At 37.5% G+C, this 17,540-nt stretch overlaps 1 protein-coding gene across 1 annotated transcript in view; it reads right to left on the reverse strand.

Moving 5' to 3' along the window:
- The window catches only part of HAAO (3-hydroxyanthranilate 3,4-dioxygenase), a 35,749-nt gene that overhangs the window by 180 nt on the left and 18,029 nt on the right, over window positions 1-17,540 (reverse strand). Inside the window, exons 6-9 of the mRNA XM_085315780.1 lie at window positions 16,876-16,919; window positions 3,752-3,897; window positions 2,532-2,600; window positions 1,293-1,375 (exon numbers count right to left, since the gene is read on the reverse strand). Coding sequence (XP_085171906.1) covers window positions 1,293-1,375; window positions 2,532-2,600; window positions 3,752-3,897; window positions 16,876-16,919 — 342 coding nt within the window. The remainder of the gene's footprint in view (window positions 1-1,292; window positions 1,376-2,531; window positions 2,601-3,751; window positions 3,898-16,875; window positions 16,920-17,540) is intronic.

Genomic DNA, 17,540 nt, shown 5'->3' on the forward strand with positions numbered 1-17,540 from the left:
TTTATTTTCTTTCCATATTGGTATGCCTTGTGAGATTTCAGGGAATTACTCTTCATCATCACTAATATAATTCAAATATAAAACACTGGGGAAGAAGGTACCTCTACTTTCGAGTGAACCCAGGGGACAGGTTTATCTGATTTTGGTTGCAGAAGGAGTGAAATAAGATCATCTCAGCGAGTACAGATGTCATTTTAGTGATGTGAATGTCTAGGAATTCAAGAGTATTTTTGCTTTGTGTTCTTTTATATTTATAACTTTTATATTAGTTGTTTTTATGCCAATTGCAGAGGTGGCCAGAGATCAATATCAGCATACCATAGTGACACATAGAGTGGGAATGTGCCTGCTATACAGATCAGAGGTCTTATTCTGGTCTTGTAACGCATATGCATTATACCATGGTTTCACTGGTTCAACTGCAGAACTAGGGATTAGTTTAAGATAAGTGATTTTACAAAAGTAGTGGGAGGTAATGGTAGAGGGAGGAGGTGGCTACATGTTGGAATCACAGTTATAGAGAACAGTTCTGTGCACAGTTGGATGGTTTCATCTCTTCCAGCAATTAATTTTTTTAAGAGCTGTAAGATATACAGAAGTTGCAAATATCAGAGCTACTACTTGTTAGATTGGTAATTTTCCTGTAGGAAAGATGGTCATTTCTGTAATCTGATTATAATCAGCTGTTTTGCTGAGTGTATATCATCCTTCATCTTTTTCATGGTGGGAACTTTATCAGCCTGTGTTGCTTTTCACAAGAGTTGGCAGATACTTTCCCATTGCATTCTCTCTGGAAACTATTTTCACCATTTTTTCCATCGCATATTTCTTGTGTGTTGTGATTGTGAAACAGCTCTATGCATCCTACTCTAGAGTGAGTGTTGTGGGCTTGATCTAGTACCCAAATACCTACTGTATTTATTTATATGTTGATTAAGCCCAGTATCAAACTTCAAAGATCTTCTGTGATTGCTGATTGGCATATTATCCTCATCTACCTTTACGCAGGGCACTTCATATTCTGCTTTTTCTTGGTAGTTTTTATCTTTTATTTGTTAACCTTTTTCCCAGCCTTATTGTAAGAGGTGAGTTAGAATGAATGCCTGGCTTTATTTCTTCCTCAACACACTTCTGCCTTGAGGAATAATACAGCCTATTGCAAATCCTGCATTCACAGAGCCTATGTGTTTCTGCACCAGTCGATGCCCTGCCTGGTATGGACTGGATACACAGAATTTATGTTGTCAGGAGCTGGGAAGTCATGCATTGAACCACTGATCATCTCTACTCACGTAGACTGGGCACGGACAAGCAGGCTGTCACCAGCAGCTAGAGTCAGGGTTTTACCATCTAGGGTAACAGTAGATGTGCCCTCCTGAAGGGAAAGAACAGAGAGTCAGCTTCTAATTTTCTATTTATTGTCACCGGTGAAAAAAAAATGCTGCTATTAAGTATGGAATTCTTTCCCACTGAAAGACTGCTTCAAACCTGTTCTGTTTTATGGGGCCTAGCAAAAACTTCAGCAGATATTCCCTGTCTGACAATATTAGCATCAATAAAAACATGCTTCATGGTTCATTGTTCCCCATGATAAAGCAGCAGCCCGTTGCCTGGCTCCTTGGGGATGTGCTGCTAACAATCCAACCGAGCAGCCTGCAAATTGCTGTGCCTTTCTGGAAGTCACAGGGCTAACCTCCTGGAGTATTTCAAGTTCCTCTTTTACTTTTCTGATTCCTAATAGCTTTCTAAGTCCTCAAAATCAGTTGACAAGTCAGCAGGGAGCTAACAGAAATTGCTAATAGGAGTCCATCTACACTGCAGTGGACTCATSGTTACCTTAGCAGGTGGCAGAGCCAGATTCTTGCCAGCAAGAACAAGGCCTTGCTTGCAGAGGCTGCTATGAGCTGCAGCACAAACAAGTGTCCTTCAGAATTATAATGTCTTTAATTAGTGTTTGATAGTGTCTGTGAATCCRAACAGATCAGGAACTGATAGAAATATCAGGCTTAAGGTAGCCTGACTTGTGTAACTGGAAACTAGCTTTCCTCTGTTTTTCCTCAGGCTGCAAATCTGTTTCCTACAAGGTAGGTGAAYGAAAGGCATCTGGATCACCTACTGCTGTGCTTTCGTATAAACAAGCTCTCAGTTAGATTTTATTAGCTTAATCTACAGCTTACCCGTTTCCAGTAGAACTGCAGTATAAGGGCAAATGCTTCCAGGAAGAGGTAATAGGTAACAATTTTCATCACTCACACGCATTTTGTATTTAAAAGATATATGCTAGTAGGAATCAAGACCTGATGGAAGGTGGCAGTAGCTGTTTTGAACATAAAAGATGATTTAAAAAGGCGGACTATTTTTAAAGCAGCAATAGTTTACAGCTATTTCTAGCAATAGTTTGCTGATGAAGGGCTGTGTTTGCTGCTGRTGTCTTCTGTGAGAATGCAGTTAATTATTTTAGGTTTTGTTGCCTGTGAAACTTTACAGTCTACTCTGAATGTCATGGTTAACAGGTGTGAATTGCCACATACCAGCTGCCATATCCAGATATCTGAATTCTTTTTGTTTTTTTCTGTTATTCCTGGTCCATAAGCTATAGCCTAAAAAAAAAGGACAGGGAAGAAAAGTAATGGATTCATCCCAGTAACTGAAGTGTACATGTTCATCTTCCTACAGTATCTAAAACATTCTATTTTTAGAGGAGAACGTTCATAGAATATGACGTTATTTTTAMAGACATTAACATTCACATTATGTTTGCTATTCTCTTATTGATTTCTGCTGATAAAAAGGGAACTGATCACACCTGCCACTCCTTATGCTCCTCTGCATCCTCACTTATCTATTCCTTCTGCCTCCTCCCACTCTCAGCTTCGCATCTATATCCTTGCCTGCTTCTGTTCTTGGAACAGGCACTTCCTCCTCATGAACTCTGGGCCCTGTCAAGAGCCTGTTGAAGTCAGAAATATTTTTCCATTAATATTGGAAAAGCTGCGGATCAGACTTACTTTTCCCATCATTATCTGTCTTTTCTGCATTGATTTTCCTGACCGCAAACCCAGATCCTCTGTTACTTTGCTGTCAAACCTATTGAGTTGCTCAGTGTGTGACTCTAAGCAACCCAGTGAAAGAATATGTTTTGCAAACTATCGTGCATACAGAACAGATATCAAAAGATGACAACTTCCCTTACGCTCGAACTAGACTGTGCTTGACTAGATCGAGATGTGCAATGCTCTAGGACAGCCCTGGATGCCTGATGCTGACCACCTCCCTTTGTTTCTCTTTTTCTGTAGGTTAACAGAAATAACTGTATATTTATGTATATTTATAATGTATATTTACATGTTCAAATTAGATTTGGCATTAAGAATGCTGTTCAAACATGAAGGGAAATCAACATACTAACATGATGTAAATATTACGAGTATTTCTAATTCAGGAAATATGGGAAAGGAGGAGCAAAGATGCCTATTAAATCCTAAAGAAAATAAATGGAAAGAGGATTCAGATTGATTCCTTAAACTGAAGTATCCGAGATAGGAATCTCCTTGCAGTAAGCTAGTGGATGGAGACAAGCGCTTTTGAAAGGCAGGTCAGGCAATGACCGAATTGTTCTGTAGAGATGGATAGTTTTCTCTGCTAACTACCTAGATATTCTAGGCCTGGATTCACTCAGCCTAAATGTTAGGCACCTGACATCCGTATGTTTAAAAAAACCTCACTCTCGGAGAAATTAAAAAGCTCCTACCTCTGTTTCGAAAGTGTCTCCAAACACACTTAAGGATTGCTTCTGCTTTATTTCTCCACGATGATCATTCAACCAGCTTTGGAAGGAAAATGGCTCCATAACAGAAGTGGAATTTAGTGGGAAAGGTGTTTCTTTCAGCAGTTCWTCTGTAAACAAAGCAGAGACTGAACAGTGAGGCTTGCTTCCCTTGACCTTTGCTAACATTTTAGTGCTGAACACAGATTGAATGGTTCAATTTACAGGTATTATCTGGTTTAAAGTCAATGACCATAGCACTGTTTGCCATTATCGTTTGTAAGAATCTAGTACTTGAGGTTATAAGATGCATGCTTGTCTTGATAGGTTGCTTCTCTGAAGCTGTTCTCAGAATTGTTGTGCATCTGTGTTTGTTACAAATGTGTAAAACAGTATGCAGTGGATGGTAGTTTCTGCTGGTGTATTCTTCATCCTCTTTTACACTAGCTTGTGCACTGGTAGAATCACATCCATCATCTCTGGGTCTTYGCTGAGTTACCCTGACATATCCCCATAAGAAATTAGGGGAATTAGGTCACATAGTGAAATTAGGTCCAAAGAACCAGATTACTCTAGATTTTTAATGTATTCAGTAATGACATATATTTTTCTTATTTTCTAGATATTTTTAGAGTATTCTAAAGGYTTTATTGACCACAGTGCAACAAATGGGTTATCACAACCTTAAATTTGGTAAGAGGCCTTTTTGTAGTGTTCCTGGAGTAGTAGCTGGATTTAATTTCCAATAATTCTCCTTCATAACTGATTTACTTTAAAATAGCTCAGGGCTGAATGCAGTTTCAGTGTAGCTAGTGAAATTCAAGATTTGTGCTGTGCATTCTGCTATATGAAATAAACTTCTGTCATTYACCAGCCCACAGTAAAGTGCCAAGACAACGCAATCACCTTGGTGGTCCTAGGTGGTTTGTTCTGAGGAGCCATGGGGCATTCAGCCCTGGAGTAATTCTGAGTAATAATGTCGACTAGATGCAGGAAAGTTCACTAGATGTCTGTCTCTCAAAGGCATTGAGGTAATAAACTTGGAACCACGTCTTAGTCTCAATAATAGAGCAAGTTTTATTAAAGGACCAGTCCATTCATTATGCAATTTTTCTTTCTTCTTTTTTCTTCTCTTTTTTTTTTCTTTTTTTTTTCTCCTGAAGCTATATTTCTCTACTCTGCAGTTTTTTGGATATAGCACTTCACAGTTTTTCATGGAAGACCACTTTGTATATGGTCTTTGAACAGTGTGTGAGGAAGGTCAGAGCATTCAAGGCATTAATTGCACCAGTGTCACTATACAAAATGTTTGTGCTGTTTAATGGATCAATATACCAATTATCTGCATTTCTTKTCAGTAGATCTGAATGAGATGCTAACCACTTTAGTTGTGGAAACATGTTTTGTCATTTAGATGTCTTCATTATATTAAATTACCTGGAAGAAATCAACAGGCTACAGCAAACTTTATCTCAGCATTGCCTCTTTAAAATTTTTACATTAGATTTATTCTAATCTGGGCTTGGAAACATTAACAAAATCTAATCTGAGCACTGTGTTTTATTGTTTGATAACACTAAAATACACTGTTAAGGTTGTGATTAGAGTGATTTATTTTCACACTGCAGTATGTCTGAATTTCTTTTATTTTAACTTTCACAGGTCATCAGACTTGCTTTGGAGGTAATTAGAAATATTTGTACACTTTTTTTTCCTTAAATTATGGATCTATTCAAATATAATTGTATTGAAAAGTTGCTTTTTTGGCTAGGAACAGATATTAAATAAAAATCTAAAATATTATTATGATACATATTCACCCGCAGCAGAAGAAAGGAAAAAATGAAGACATTGTATCAGATGGTACGCAGTGTTCCAATTGATTTTTAAATGTTTTGTTTCATTAATAGTAACGAAACTACCTTCTGAAGCAATATGAAGAAAGCAGAGCTTACTCTACTATCAGAATAAAACAGGTCATTCTTGAATTTAGAAAGGCCTTTTGGAATACAAGAAAATTACCCATTAATATGGCTTTCAACTAAAATACATGTTGTTCCAGCTGAGATGGTAAAAATATATAGTACTCTGTAGGGTAAGAGATAAATACTGAGATGCAGTGAGTATCCTGTGTAGATATTGTCAATGGCATGCATCTTCTCCACAGGCTAAGAATTCAGGATCAGGCTAAGAATTAAGTTCTGGCCCCATATGCTGGAGAACAGCTAGCAACAACTTGGGTCTCCAGAGTGGGAACTGTGAYGTTTTAGGCAGGCAGAACTATGAGTGCTCCATAGGAGGAACAAGGTATTTGAAGCACAAAAAGTGAAAACACTTGTTCGTGCTCTGAGCAAGAAGTGACGCAAAACTAATGATGGAAAGGAACTGTGAACTACTTAGTCTATATCTTAACTTCTGTCATTTATTCCTAGTAACGTTTTTCTTTAAAAAAACCCACTAGTTTTCTTCATTCTGTTGTTCTCTGATTCTAGCTTTCCTGATCAAAGACATACCCCATTGCGTAGGACTGCCATAAACAGCGAGCTACACATACTTAGGCCAATGCAAAGTATATTGCATCCTACACTTGCTATGGAGCATGTACTTTTTTTTTGCCTGTGATGTACAGGCACTTTTCAATGGTTTCATTCCAGAGGACAATTGCTTTACCCAGATTGTAAGTTCTCTGGGGCAAGAGCTGTTGTCTCATGCTTGTGTCTAGTCAGTGGGCCCTGATCTATGATGGAGTTTTAGCTTATTAGTAATTCTAATATTAATAGTGCTTACTTGCCCAGTGATATGCTAATGACCTCTGAAAACCAGGTCTAGAAAAAAATTAACCTTTAGTGGGGTCTGTTTTCGCAGAACCTGTTATTGCAAGGCAAATAAGAGAGTGTGGTGCTGAAGTACAGCGTGGTATGTCAGATATTGTTCATGGCTCACTCGACTGAGTTCTCCTTTAACACTGATACTTATCCCTTGCACARTGCTGGAAGTTATAGGTGTCCAGGTACTTACGAGCTCAACCTAATGAGCTAGAATGAGGGAGAACCAATACTTTGCATTCTGACACATACCAGAGTTGCAAGCCTGGTGCTTCCAAAAGAAATGAGTATTTCTTATCAGCCTAAAGGCTTATATTTAGCTATTGCTCTACATATCCATGCCTGGCCTGTACATTAGCTTTTAATAATGTCTCAGGAAGTATGAGTAGATATGTTTCTGGAGTTCTTGTTTTCTAGCAATACTGTGGAACAATGATAGAATACATGTGTAATAATGGTAAGGGTAAAAATATGCTAGGAAAATACAAGAGGACAGCAATTCTAAGCTAGTCAGGTAAAAGGTTGGTATATTTATGTCCAAGTGATATATCACTAGGTGGAACATCAAATCTAATATTTTCTTACATGTTGTTCCCTTCAGGAGATCCATTTAAAGAGTTCAATAGTTAGGTCCTTTTTTGTAGTTCATTACTATTAAATATTTATACCATAGCAGTGTGTTCTTTATAGTTTTTATAAATTTTATTTTTAAATAAGAATGTGATGATATCATGTTGTTGAAAAATAAATGTTTACTGAATGCATTTAAAAATATTTTAAAACAGAAAATTACACTTTTTTAGAGGAAGTTGATTTCAGTAAAACAGTAGAGAGTATACTGAGATTCAGGATGTAAAGTTGTGCACAAATGAGTAGGAGGGAGCAGCCTGCAAAAACACAGCCAGTGAACATTCAGGCAGATCCAGTCTCAGTCTTTCCAATGCACGTGTACAGCCCGTAGTGACAATGTAGGAGAGAGCTGGTGACTTGCTGGGATTGCCATCTTTCTGATAATGATAAAGTGGATGCTTAAGAGGATGGCCACTCGCCTACTAGGTATATGTGGGTGTATTTGCTTGTCCCCAAGCCRTGTGCTACATGCAAACTCCCCTTTCCTGACTTCTTGTCTAAGAATTCGTGTCCTCCCATCCTTTCCCCAATGCATTTATAGAGCCCTGCTATCCCCAAACTTTTCCAATACATATCTCTGTATCCCAGAGCAACTCCCCTTTCCTCTCCAATCTTCAACTTTTTTCCTTTCTCCCATCCGTCTTCCCCATTGTCTCCCAAATCCCTTCTTGCTCCAAGCTGCTCCCAACCCTCAGCTTTTTCTTCCTTCCTCCTGCTACTGAGATCCTTCTACTCTTCCCTCTCATATGCTGCTATTGCTGCCCATACCCCGTGGTTATTGCAGTGGCTGGTAGTATGCACCATTTTCCTCTCCCTGTAGCTGAATGAGCCTGTGTTCTTGCATGGTTTTTCAGACAGCCTAAGTCCAGGGACTTACTTTTGGCAGAAATTTAATTAAATAGGCTATGCTTAACACATCTGCGGAGACTAAAAGCTGGTGGGAGCAAAACTGTCCTCTGAAAACTGAGATTTGTTCTGACCCTGCAGATAGTTGCAGCAGGAGTGAATGTAGCAACCCGGAAAGGGAATTAGTAGGAATTACAGACTTTTTCCTTCAGCATTCCTGCCAACACTAGGTACTGTGCATTGCCTCTGGCAGCTCGTGTTGCTCCCGTCTACCTTCTTGCCTTCTCTGCTACAAAAAAGGGACTACACGTTGCTACTTTTTCTCTGCATCTCTTCCCTCCTCCTGTTTTCTTTAAAGATGACATTCCTTGAATTTCTGTTGCAGCCCTTGCAGTTTGGTGCTTCCTTAACAATTTGTACACCAGCATGTGTGAACAATTACAGCACGTTTAACAATAAACAGTATATCCTATGCACTAGCACCAGTAACATAGTAAACACTTGCTATCTGCTCTTAGCATTGCTCTGGCAATTGAATAGGAAAGCTTAGTTTCTGGTCAGAAAAAAGTACAATATCATATTTAAAATTCTAGATTCTAAGTTATCAAGACGCAAAGAGCTGCCTCTGGAAATGTTTGTTTTGCATGTTACAGAAACACAGCCACATTTACAAAAATTACTAATGACTCTTGTGCCAGGCTTTTTGAGTGCATATGCAGCAGAATCCACAGTTATAAAACTCAAGCTGAAACTGGGAAAACCATGAGCTTTATATGTTCCCATCCAAACCCACAAAATAATCTTGATTTTTTTTCTTGGGAATAATGCGTATCTCAGGCTTGACTGAAGCTGATAAMGTTTAAATAAGTAAAATCCTGTTCCTTAAAATCTGAAGCCAGAAAAAAGTCCCTGGTTATAAGGATGATTGCAGAAACCCTGTCCAGCTCTGCAGGCAGATCACTCCCTCCAAACTAGTTTCCTTAAGACTGTCAATGGACGCTGCATTTTGACTGTACGCTCCACTGATCCTAAAAGTAACATTTTCACGCTTTTGATTTCTTAATATTTAGCAGCATGGTCTGAAATATGTTGTAGGCATGATGGTCTAAAAACAGATGTAGAAGAAGAATTTGAAAGGAGAGGGCCTTTGGTCTAACAAATGTTATTACTCTCTTGCAGAACTTGTTTTCCTGAGATTTGTTACGAAGGAAACCAGCAGTAAAGCACATAAAATACAAAACATTGACATAGTGCCAACTATGAAACTGATTACATGTTGGCTTTATGAAAAATACTATTTTTCAGTGGCATGCCATCCTTCATTTCTAGACAGCACAGTCTAGATGGATTTTTTTGTTCTTTTTTGGGGGAATTTTTAAATCACCTTATATGCCCTCACTATGAAAGCCCCTCCAACCACAGCACTGCTTCAGTCTGTCCCTGCATGCTGTGGCTTCACCTCTAAGCTAGGACATGAGCATATCTTGTACAAATAGTGTCTGTCTGTAAAAGAAGACATCCTTATCCAAACTGGAGCACTTAAACCTTGTTTTGTGCTTATCTTTTCACTGAGCATAAAATGGCCCAGACTAAGGGGTAAGGAGCTCAAATACTATTTTAGAATTGTATATCCATTTCTTTTTATCTACTTTATGATCATCCCTTCCACCTCCTAAACTATACTATATCATAACGAATAGTTCTTATATGACAGTTTTGCACAGTTGCAGGTTTAATTGCTAATACTAGCAATAATAAATACCCTGGGATGTTTTTCCCAGAGGTGCCTACCTAAGGTTTATGAAAAGCCCAGCTTCATTCTCACTCAACATTAGCAGAAATGTCAATGAGACTAGAAGGAGTTTAATATGTCCACAAATCAAGCCAGTTAAAAGATACTTACCTGCGGACTGAGGGACATAATTTCAGGTGCTTTGGAAAAAAAAGAAAAGTTAGCCTCACTGCATACAAAGGCACTGAAAATGACTGATTACTCTGGGGGAGAGTTGGTCCATTTCACTGTTGTTGAGTACAGATGCTGAAAATGTAGCGCTCTTTTAGTGTAATGACACCTTTCCTTGTGCAACTATATTTGTTTTTGTAGCATGCCTGAGAAGTAGTATAACTGTTAATTTATGAAATGTTCCTGAAATTATTTCTGTGCACATTTTTCTTTGTGCTGTTAAATCTATGGTGGAAACTAAACACTTTTTTCCTAATTGAAACAAAGAAGTTTGATGTAGAAAGCTTTGAAAAATATTTCTGTAATTAAAAAAAATCTTCTCCAAAAGCAGACATAACCATCCAGGAGAAAGGGAATACATTAGAACAGCCAAACTGCAAGATTTAGGCCAAAATTTTTTAAAGGCTCTTTATGATTATAGGTAGGTCATCATAATTAAGAATGGTAAATTGTATCGAGGGGAAATACTGACTAGTGATCAGAGCACAATCCTAAAATCAAGAACCCTAGCTTCTGTTTCTGAATCTTTTATTTTTATGGCTATGAGAAATTTATTAATTGTCTTTATGTCTACCTTCTTCTCCCATGAGCCTTCATTATGAGTGCTGTGAGACCTCACTGCATTTGTGAGGTCCAGTAAGACTTTGCACAGCATATGTGTGAGCTCTTACTATTAAATAGCTTTAGAAACACTAGTGAAAATGTCAGACTGACTCCATTAGTGAGCTGTCTGCTTCAGATGTTGCTGTCTGGGGAACATTTGAGAAGAGCATACGGGGAAAAAAAATTACCTTATTAGAAAAGGCCTATCTACTGAGAAACGGCTCTGAGCTTTACAGCTTTTAAAAATACAACATTTTTTTTCCTGAAGTCTTACCGGAAAAGAAAAATAATTAAATATGGCATTTCTTTCAGTTTCCCTGACAGCTTTATTATATACATTATGTACTAAAGGTCAGTAGTGGCTATGTTCCCATGGTGAAGAGCTCTTGGCTCACAAAGAGTCCTGACTTTTGGATAATACATTTAGGCTTGGGACTGAAAGATTCAGTAGAAATTTTCATATGGAAATCATATTAGCCAATGTAGTTCCTCTTTATTTATACATTTAATATTACTAATTTAGTTACAGGGTGACCTACTTGGTTTCATCTGAGCTCTTCATCTTCAGCGCTAGCTGGATATACCCAGTGGAAACCTTTGTGGTGTGGACAGTTAAGTGTGAAGGGAGGGGAGAAGGATGAAGTGAGAGAGAAGGTTGCGTGAGTATTCAGGATTGTAGATGCATGTTAGATTAATTGATTCATATCTTCCACCTCTGCAGCCTGTGCAGTTCAGGTGAGCTTCAGGAGAGATACGAACATGACTTGGAAACTGGCTTGTTTACTGCCTTTGTAGGACAGGAGAGAAAGAACGATGGGAGAAAAAGATGAATAGAACAGACGTGGGCATCTTTGCTAGACTAGAGAGAATAAGGAAGGTATGAAAAGGAATTTATTTGAGTTATAGGTAAAAGCAAAAGAAACAGTGCCTTGAAGAACTATATAATTATGTGTGTTCAGACAGTTTACAAATTCTTGACTATTTGTGAGGGCTTAACCAGGTCAGCTTGAATGCTCTTTTGTCCTGGAAACTTTGCAAAATTCCTGGTGGCTGTTTGCAAAATAAGTTCCCAACAGGAACACTTCTTTAAACACTCATATACTGTTTCTTTTAATACATAGGATCAAAGTAAAAATAAGTAATATACTATAGAGAAGAATGAATGACTAGATATGATTATCATCCACAGGTAATCAAAGACAAAAGCTCCTATAGCACATACTCATGCTGGGCTTTTACACATGCAGTCTTATCAGCCACCTCAGAAAAAAAAAAGAGATCATGATGAAAAAGCCTGCCCTATGAGGAACGGCTGTGAGAGCTGGGCCTGTTTAGTCTGGGGAAGAGAAGACTGAGGGGGGATCTTAGCAATGTGTAYAAGTACCTGCAGGGAGGATATCAGGGGGATGGGGACAAACTCTTTTCAGTTGTCCCATGCAACAGGACAAGAGGCAATGGGCAGAAATTGAAGCACAGGAAGTTCTGCCTGAACGTGAGGGGGAATTTCTTCCCTGTGAGAGTGACGGAGCMCTGGCACAGGTTGCCCAGAGTGGTTGTGGAGTCTCCTTGCCTGGAGATCTTCAAGGCCCGCCTGGATGCAACCCTGTCTAACATGCTCCAGGTGACCCTGCTTGAGCAGGGGGGTTGGACTAGATGATCTCCAAGAGGTCCCTTCCAGCCTTACCMATTCTGTGATTCTGTATGTTGGAAGTCCTTAAAAGATGAGAGGAAAGAGAATCAAGTATTTAGTTTTCTAAATAGCTTCACAGCTAATGAACCCTGGAAATAATCAATGTCAGTAGAGAAGTCTGCTGCATCGCTAGTAGCTGAGCTTCATTGACTGGGAACATGTCCCTTSCTGTTGATCTCCTGGTTGTCATACGCCAATGAAACAAGATTGAATAGTGAATACTGTCTACAGAGGTTGCATTGGATTAGCTGAAGAGGTTGATGGTACAGGAGCTCACCTTTATAGCACTGAGCTCACCCCTAAGACTTGTTCTAGTTTCACTAGTGAAACTAGAACACGTTTATAGACCATGCCCTGAGCTGTATCATAGTCCTACTCCAAATGACTGAATAAAACACTTAATTTTTTTATAGTCATTCAAATACTTGTTTTTTTTTTTTTTACTCTACTTTGAATAGCAAGCATAGAGTTATGTGGTATTTTAACAGTACTAACGAGATGTGAGGTCCAGACTGTACTTACAGCCCTGGATACCCTAGAATTAATTAAAGTTTTAAAAATGAAGTCACTACAGGACTGGTGTTTGTATTAAATTTTTGTATGCCCATATGTACGTATAAAGTTTTTACAGGAATTAAAATTTCATTTATGCTTAATATTAGTATATTATTACTTAATTATGATTAAATAGATTAATCAGTTTAGTTAAAATGGAAGCTGACATTCTACTTTTCCCATTTTAAAAATAATCTTTGTGGCTCACTGAAATCTGAGCGATTTCCCTCATTCCAGAAACTAGAAACAAGTATCAAAATGCTCTCAAAGATCATTTTCAGAAAAAAAGTCTAACTTAGAAAAAGTCTTTTCTCATACTTTTTTTAACCTTTAAATTTTAAATAAAAGAAACCTGGATTATTTCAGTGAGCACTGGCAGGATAAACTTCTGAACTTTTTGATCCTTAAATAAATAAGGTTCAGCCATATCTGCTTATTAGAACTGGGGTTTGTGTCTGTCTGAAGTGTATTTGAATGTCTCCCATCCTCTTAACTATAAAATTGAGATGAAATAGAAACCTTGAGAGAACCTTGCTACCAGTATGATTCAACTGAAGTAGCAAGAGTTGTTTCGATAGTTGTGATTCCTCATGTCAAAAATTGTGGAAAGTAATTCCCCCCCCCCCATCTTAAGTTTTCCATATTTAAAATATATTCAGTTCAGCCTTATTGATGAAGAAAAGMGGAGTTTTCTCAGCCCTTATTTCCACACATGGTAACGAAAGAGGCTAGCAATTTATTACAAAACAATTCTAAGGAAGATGCCTTACATAAATACACTCAGAAATATAATCAGAAACACATTTTGCATGGAAATTTTGAGAGTCACACTCCTAAATAAATAAATAAGTAAGTAATCTTTTAATAGGTAGTGCTGCTTTTCTTATATTCTGAGTACCTTGCTTTCAGAAGGCCTGCCCTAGTGTTGGCTGAGCTAAAAACTAAATAAACCAAGTAAAAGTCTGGACTTCGTTTAAAGGAAAAAAAAATAGAGCTTGATTGATTCCATATATACTTTTCTGTATGAGTGAGCTGCAATCAGGGTTTTCTTTGAAGATATTTTTTCTTCAGTTTTATTCCATTTCTCTCTTTAAAAAGAAAAAAAAAATCTGCTCAGGTTAATGCAGAGATGAACCTGACAGTGCTTTGCTTTAAAACTGATGAAATTCTGGATTTACAGAATAGAAGCAGTCTGAAATCCAGCCCTCTGCCAGCTCAAATCTTGATGTTTCACTCAAGACATGTTTGAATACAAGAAAGTGGTGGTGGCTTGTTATATGTTACAAGTCCCATGCTGGTTGTTGAACTCTAATTCTTAAGGAAAAAAAAAAAAAAAAAGAGAGAGAGAGAGAACTGCTAAGGGAATAAATCCAAGGTATTATTTTTCTACTAGTGGAGTATGACTAGGAAGAACATGTTACTAGCTTACTCATATTTCAGTCAATCTTTGATATAAGTTTCACTGACAATTAAAGGAGCTGTTAGCTAAAACTTCTGCAACTAAAAATTTGGGATGTTTTTCCCCATGTTTTTCCYCATGTCATCACTGTGACTTTGAGCTTATTATTGTCCATAAGAAATGAAAATTGGAAAAATGGAGCTGTTCCCCAGGCTGAAATTCTACCAAATAATTTTTTTTTCGACTGCCTTTTGCTTGTTTTAAGAGTTATGGCAAGAGTTAAGCCAAAAGCATTTCAAATATTTGTAGTGTAGACTCAGAGGTTAATCCACGTGGGAAGCCATTAGGGGAAAAAGATGTAATGAGCTCTGAGCAAAATAAGAACATTTATGTGCCTTATTGTTTTTCTCTTGGAAAAAAAAMCCACTTCTTTCAGCTTTATTAAAGTCTCTCATGCCTAAGACAAGAGCTTCTCTACTGGATTTATCAATAACAATTTTTCCAAGTTCTGTGTAAAAAGTGTAAAGATGTATCRTAACTTCTGATTGATTATCAGGTCTGTTTTTTAGTTCTGTTCTTCTGTAAAAGTATTGACAATATAAATCTTTGTTTTCCCTTTTTCTCAACGCTGATGTAATTAATTTGTTACTTAGACTGGTGAGGAACATGGACTGGAAATCCCTGCATTGAGTAAGCATAGAATGTATGAGAAAGGCTATTTTTTTTATTACAGCAGCATCTAGAGGCCTCATTTGAAATCAGGCTTCCTGTACTAGACACTGGAGAGACAGCAGCTGCTCTAAAGCATTCCCTTCACACCCCCAAGAAACCTCAGTGCCCCTCAAACAATAAGTAAAAGACAGATGAAAACAATTATTCTTATTTGCCTACTGGGATAGCGAGGCATATCGCACTGGTCACCTAGATCTGTGAGTGCTAATCCAGTGCTTTACCCACAATCATGATTATCCCAGGCGGGTGAGATGGTAGSCGTAATCTTTTGGAATGCCAGAAAAACTCAAATTAGATTAAACATGTTTGAAAGTGCATATAAACAGAAGTAAGATCTTGAGAAGGACAGAATTTTTCTTCCTAAGATACAGAGCTTTTTTTCTGATAAGTACATTTATTTGCTAGTCAGGCAAAAATGCAATGCCCAAAGCTGGTTTAGGTACAAAATCTTTCAGGCAGGATTTCTTTCTGGYTTGCCATTTCCTAGGTGTAAGGACTCATAAAGTTATTATGTTATATACCCAGGACTGTTCTATTAACTTTTACTTCATTTTGAGGATTATTTAGTCAATTAGTTTGATGAAAGGCGCTGTTCACACAGAAAAGCTTTCTCTGATTTGGATAAGAACTTTGTTCCAATAGCAACTGAGATTGGATAACCATGCACGTAGTGAAATTTTCATCATGGCTATCAATCTGAGAAATGAGATAAATGTTGAAATAATGTTTTTTAGGACTTTTGTCTATAGAACTGTAATCCATAAAAATGATCCTATATCAGAAATTCTGAAATTAATATGGAGATTGCAGATAACTGATCTCAAAAACTTCTTAAGAGAAAGGAACTAAAATTTTTCTTTGGCTTGTGGCATAGAGCCTTGAAATTTAAGTTATAAGTGTGTTTGAAAGATGAAATTCAGGTTTGTCCTATAGTTGTAATTATAGCATAGAGTATCAAGGCTGTGTTGTATGTGCACCCAGTGTACTTAAGCCGTTGTTAATTTTCTGGTTGTTCCAGGAAGTCCCCCATTAGTCATCTGCACAGAGGGGAACAGAATGATCTGAAACAACAGACCTAGTGGAGATAATGTGACTGAACTTGTGGCCTTCACAACAGAGTATTTGACTAATTGGTGCAGGAGCTCTCCAGGTGGGAATCTCAGAGATCCTGCAGGTAGCTCCTGCAGTGCCTACACCAATTTGTACATTTCCCTGTGTTGATTAAGTATTCCAATAGGTTAGCTTTCTTTAATAGTCACTTCTGCCCATGTCCTGTGTCTCTGTCCAACAAACTCAAGAGTAGAGTTATCCCTTCAGTATTTATTCCAGTGTGGAAGTTGCAGTTATTATCCACAAACAGTGGCAAAATAAAAATAGTGAAAGACAGCATGCATGGAAATTAAATACTAAATTGATCAGACTTCACATGAACCAAAGGCATGTGTCCTTACCCAAGTATCTGTTCTTCCCAAGAGTAGATCACTGTGTACAGTTACAGGTAAAGGAGTACAAATAAGTATTTAGTGTGTAGAGCCGACTCACTAAAACCTCACTCTGCACAGTCAGAAATAAAATTTTATTTGTACAAGACTTGAATGGCATGGGAGGATACTGAGATTTTACAATGTACAAGTTACCTGATAGCTCGCTATGATGTCTTCACATGAACAGCCCAAATGCTTTTGGGAATCATGAATATGGATTTTATTTATGGATAGGGAAATGAAAGAAATTACTTCCCAAAGCAACTTTCATTTACATAATCAAAGAGGAAAAAAACCCTAGAAAAGTCATTTATGTGAACAGAATCATTGCTGTTCAATCAGATACAGTAATTGTTCTAATTATGAAATTAATTTACATTACCTGGATTTGGTTTTCCAGTTTGATATTGTCTTGAATTGAAAAACCTGAAATAATAAACATTAAGCACAGGTAAAAAGTCATGTTCATATTCTATAAGTTAACAGATTAGTTAACAATGCTGGCCATTAGGTTTTGTGCTGAAAATGTCTAGACCAGATCCTCAGCTACTATTGTGTGTATTTTATTGACAGATGGCTTGGTTAAAAGTCACTGCAAACTTCATGTCCCTATACAATTTCCTACTCTGATGTTATACTGTTCTTGATGACTCTTTGCTTGCTTCCTGTACTAGTTTATTTGGACCATACTTCACTTTTAGTAACCACTTAGAGAAATAAATCAGCCAGATAATTAATGACATTTCCTGGAAGGCAGCTGCTTTTCAGAATCTCTAGCAAATTTGCCACAGCCGTGATTATCCATGAATAATATGGATTAAAAATAGTCAAGCAAGCAAAAAAGTCAATGCAATAAAATCCAAGGAAGCCCTAACGCAATTTGATGCTCTACTCACTTAATTTGGAGACAAATTAGTGTTAAATTTTCACTTAGTTCTTGTTATAGTTAGCAGGAATGTATTCCTATTTGTTCATAAGATCTGTTCCAAGTAGATGTGGGGAGCATTTGATATTTTCTTAAATCTGACTTAAYGAGCTTGCAGTATA

The sequence above is a fragment of the Rhea americana genome, unplaced genomic scaffold, assembly GCF_003343005.1.
Source record: "Rhea americana isolate MKP2758 unplaced genomic scaffold, rheAme1 scaffold_44, whole genome shotgun sequence".
NCBI classification, from domain to species: Eukaryota; Metazoa; Chordata; class Aves; order Rheiformes; family Rheidae; genus Rhea; species Rhea americana.